This window comes from Urtica dioica, chromosome 7 (genome assembly GCF_054948205.1).
Source record: "Urtica dioica subsp. dioica isolate 48M chromosome 7, U.dioica_male_clone48M_v1_H2, whole genome shotgun sequence".
NCBI lineage: Eukaryota > Viridiplantae > Streptophyta > Magnoliopsida > Rosales > Urticaceae > Urtica > Urtica dioica.
Window position 1 is genome coordinate 31,546,101 of NC_142762.1, and position 3,659 is coordinate 31,549,759.

At 34.1% G+C, this 3,659-nt stretch overlaps 1 protein-coding gene across 1 annotated transcript; it reads right to left on the reverse strand.

The window, feature by feature from the left end:
• Nucleotides 1-469: 469 nt before the first annotated feature.
• LOC149390808 (bark storage protein A-like) lies at nt 470-3,148 on the reverse strand. The gene is made up of 5 exons (XM_089618695.1): nt 2,859-3,148; nt 2,671-2,738; nt 2,429-2,584; nt 1,534-1,773; nt 470-1,018 (listed from the first exon to the last, which is right to left on the reverse strand). The coding sequence occupies exons 1-5, from the start codon at nt 3,085-3,087 to the stop codon at nt 647-649; spliced, it is 1,065 nt and encodes a 354-aa protein (XP_089474821.1). The 5' UTR covers nt 3,088-3,148; the 3' UTR covers nt 470-646.
• Between the last annotated feature and the right edge of the window lie 511 nt (nt 3,149-3,659).

A 3,659-nucleotide genomic window follows, 5' to 3' on the forward strand; every position in this document is an offset into this window, starting at 1 on the left:
TTTTAAGTGGACTCGGTTGTTAATTAGTTAGAAAGGTAAGCTATCCTAGTGGTCCTTCATCAAACAAGTCACATTTTACTTTACTGATCTCTATAGATCAACTCATATTAGACATCAATTTGTGGTAACTTGATTTCTACATCAATTTTTCTAGATTGATATGGGTTGGTTTATCATACAATGAAATACGAAATTTTTGTTAGACTGTTTTTTTTTGGTCATTTTGTGTTTTAAATTATGAGTTTTGTGCCCAAATTCCACATTCTAAACTGATGTCATAATTATTGAGGTTATTTAATTTGATCTAATGATAATTTCACGCCACTTCTTCTAAAGGTCGTGGGCATTCAATGCCCTTAAAAAAACATGGACGTCATAACTATTCCTTAAGAATTGGTTAAGCATAGCATGTAGTTTAGTCAATTCACTCCTATAAGTAAGTGGTATAGTACCTATATATATATATAACTGTGCACACCATATAATATAATTTATTTCCAAGCAATCTGACGGGAAATCATCCAAGCATAATATTATTCCAACACGCTTGAACCACAAATAAATAAATGACCGAATGTAGGTCACAAGATCACATGCATATATAACACGTAATCCTCTTATTAGCACAATTGCATGCATAAGGGCCCTAATAATAGGCATAATTGGCGTTGGCTTGGTAAGCCGAGAGCGCGTCAACAAAGGCCAAGACGGCAGTGATGGAATTAGCGGCCGCGAGAGTGATAAAAGTGTCAGCCTCGTTGGAGACGGCCGAGCCGCCTCCAGCAAGGTCCGATAGGGCACGGATGGTGATGAACGGGACCCGCTGCTGGTGGCAGATAAGGGCCACCGAGGCGCTCTCCATGTCCACGGGGCCCACGTTAAATTTTTTGAATATGAAGTCGCGGTACGCAGCGTTGTCGAGGTATATGCTCGCACTTGTTCCTCTTTCCACTCTATACACTTTTGGCGTCGTCGCTAGGCATTTTGTTGAGTTTACACATCGTTCAAGTGCTAAGCCCTAATAATTATATGTATTTAGACACACACGCACAATAAAAAATTTGTTATGCTAATAAGGTAGATCAAATCACAAATCATAAAAAATTGCTAAGATTTTAAACCAAAGGAAAATTTCCAAAAATATAAGTATAATTTCCTTGATTTAATGATCAGAGCACATTCAGAAAAAATCCATTGACGCGAGTACTAAACAAATCTCAGTTTTGTATTAGGACTACAAGGATCTGTAAATCAGCTTGTTGAGGAATAATCGTTAATCTTGCAAAAAATAATAATAATACCACCAAGAAGTTATCTACAGTTCTTCGTACGTTGCAAATTTTCTGAAAACATTAATGAATTACATTTTTAACTTCACAAAATTCCATTCACAGTCATCCTTACATTATTATAACTGTACTTAGCGGTTATTTGTTAAAAATTATTCATAATTGATTCTTGCGCATCTCAAAACATGATTAGGAATTTTCTTAATTCAAAACAACAATGGATACATAAATATATATAAATTACCTTAAGTGATTTGGAGATAGCATAATAATGGGGATCCACAGGGACCCAGAAGACATGTTGTCTCTCCTCGGGAGTGGAGTCAACGGGAAAAACTTCTTCAGGCTGATACCAAATGTTGTTTAGAAGGTTGTCTGATTTCTCATTAACTGAATAATTTGCGACTTTCAAGAACCCTATTTTTCGTGTATAGTCCCCATTCGCTTCCAAAGCCAGCTCTTCATCTTCTCCGTGACCATACCTCTAAAAATTATTAAAGTAAAAAAATTTATGTAAGACTTAAATAGAGTTTATTATAAGAGAACTTTTGGAAAATCATAAATGAACTTGTAATTTAGTAATAATTAACAATAGTAAAATATATACATTTTCTTATTGAAGCGAGGCCACACATGAGAAGAGCTCAATCCATGCATACAAATCTATAAGATAAATTATATAAATATCCTTTGAACTATTACGCTTTTAACACTATTTTATCTCTTACACATTTAACCCTTAATATTGGTCTGTTTACAACTCTCCTCCTTCTGTCAATTTCTTGATAACGCTGTTATCTTTTTTGGTAGCATTAAATCACTAAATCACTGAAAAAGCTCAAAATATCACCAAGAGTGTCGATCATTACAATATCATGAATCCCCACTTCCTCAAAAGCTCAAAATCTAGGGCTTAGAAAATCTCACCAATTGACATGCGCACACATGAAATTACTTCACATAACATCATTTCTATTCCTAACATCGTCTCCAATTAATTTATTCTACACTTTTTTTGAAGTATATATATTTTCTATTATACTTTACCGTAAAAATTAATGGTACTCCATGTATAGTTTTTAACATCAAGACGTTAGGAGTATGACAAAAAATTATAGTGTTAACGGATAAAAATAAACCTGCCAATTCCAAAGAGCGGAATGAGACCAATATCGTGGAATGGCAACATCTCCGATGTTAAGCGCCGGGTTTGCATTTCCGGCTATGCCGTAGTGCACTACTCCTTCTACCTTGAAAAAGCTCAGCAGAAGCTGACTCGTTATACCTGCATTTATCTATAGAATATACACACACTCATGATTAGATATTACTAGCCGACGATATATACAAGCATATGTATATATAAAGTAGAGATACAAACCATGCCAAGTCCCGTCATGACCAATATCACTTGCTTGTCTCCAATACTTCCGAATCGAAACCTCCTTCCTAATTATTAACAAGCCACAACAACAACAACAAAATGTCATATAATTTATAAGGAATGCATGAAGAAATGGTTAGGGTTTTTCTTTCAATATGGATTTATGCATATACATATCTGCGCACCGGAAATGTCAATAGAAAAATTAGCGGAGGCGTATTTAGGAGAAGCAAGAAGAGGGTTCATCTCGAAAGAATTTGGAATGACTAATCCCAAATAAGGCCCTCTTGAGTTGGCTTTGTCAACCAAGTTCAGAGTCTTTCTTGAAACCAATTCACTGTTGACATGTTGAGTTGTGATAATTACACAGAAAAGGAGTGTGCATATTATCCCTACTACTCTATGAACTTCCATATTATCAATTGCTTTAGAGAGAGCAATACGAGAGATACTAGAGCTATCTAGTGAGTTGGGTGATAGTAGTGTGATTTTAAGCCCTGTATTTATAATGGATTATAGTTGTGGGTTGGGCATATTGGTAAATGTCGCCTCTAACTCATCTATTATACACAATTAAATTGTTAAAACCGCCCACGGAGCCAGGCGGCGGTATAATATCTCAGTTTTACACTATTATTCTTCTATATAATATTATCCCAATTTTAAATTACAGATCTAATTTTTTTTACATAAATCTAGACCAGGGCACAATAGTGAGTTTCTAAATAAAAAAAATTACAGATGTCCACGCCACAAAAACAAATAAAAAAATAATACAAATATAACACATTTCAATAAAATAACGTATGAGTAAACATAATGAATTTTACGTTAGTTTCGTATGTATGGTGGTGTGTTTTGCTTACATATGTATATATATATATATATATATATATATATATATATATATAGATAGATAGAATAATTTTTTAATATATCCATTTATTAACCTTAGAACACATTTCTGACTTCGTCCCTATCCCTAG

Coding starts and splice junctions, on each gene's coding strand:
- LOC149390808 (XM_089618695.1), bottom strand. CDS start 3,087: ATGGAAGTTCATAGAGTAGTAGGGATAATATGCACACTCCTTTTCTGT. Junction 2,739..2,858: donor TTTTTCTATTGACATTTCCG/GTGCGCAGATAT, acceptor GTTAATAATTAG/GAAGGAGGTTTCGATTCGGA. Junction 1,774..2,428: donor CCGCTCTTTGGAATTGGCAG/GTTTATTTTTAT, acceptor AATAATTTTTAG/AGGTATGGTCACGGAGAAGA.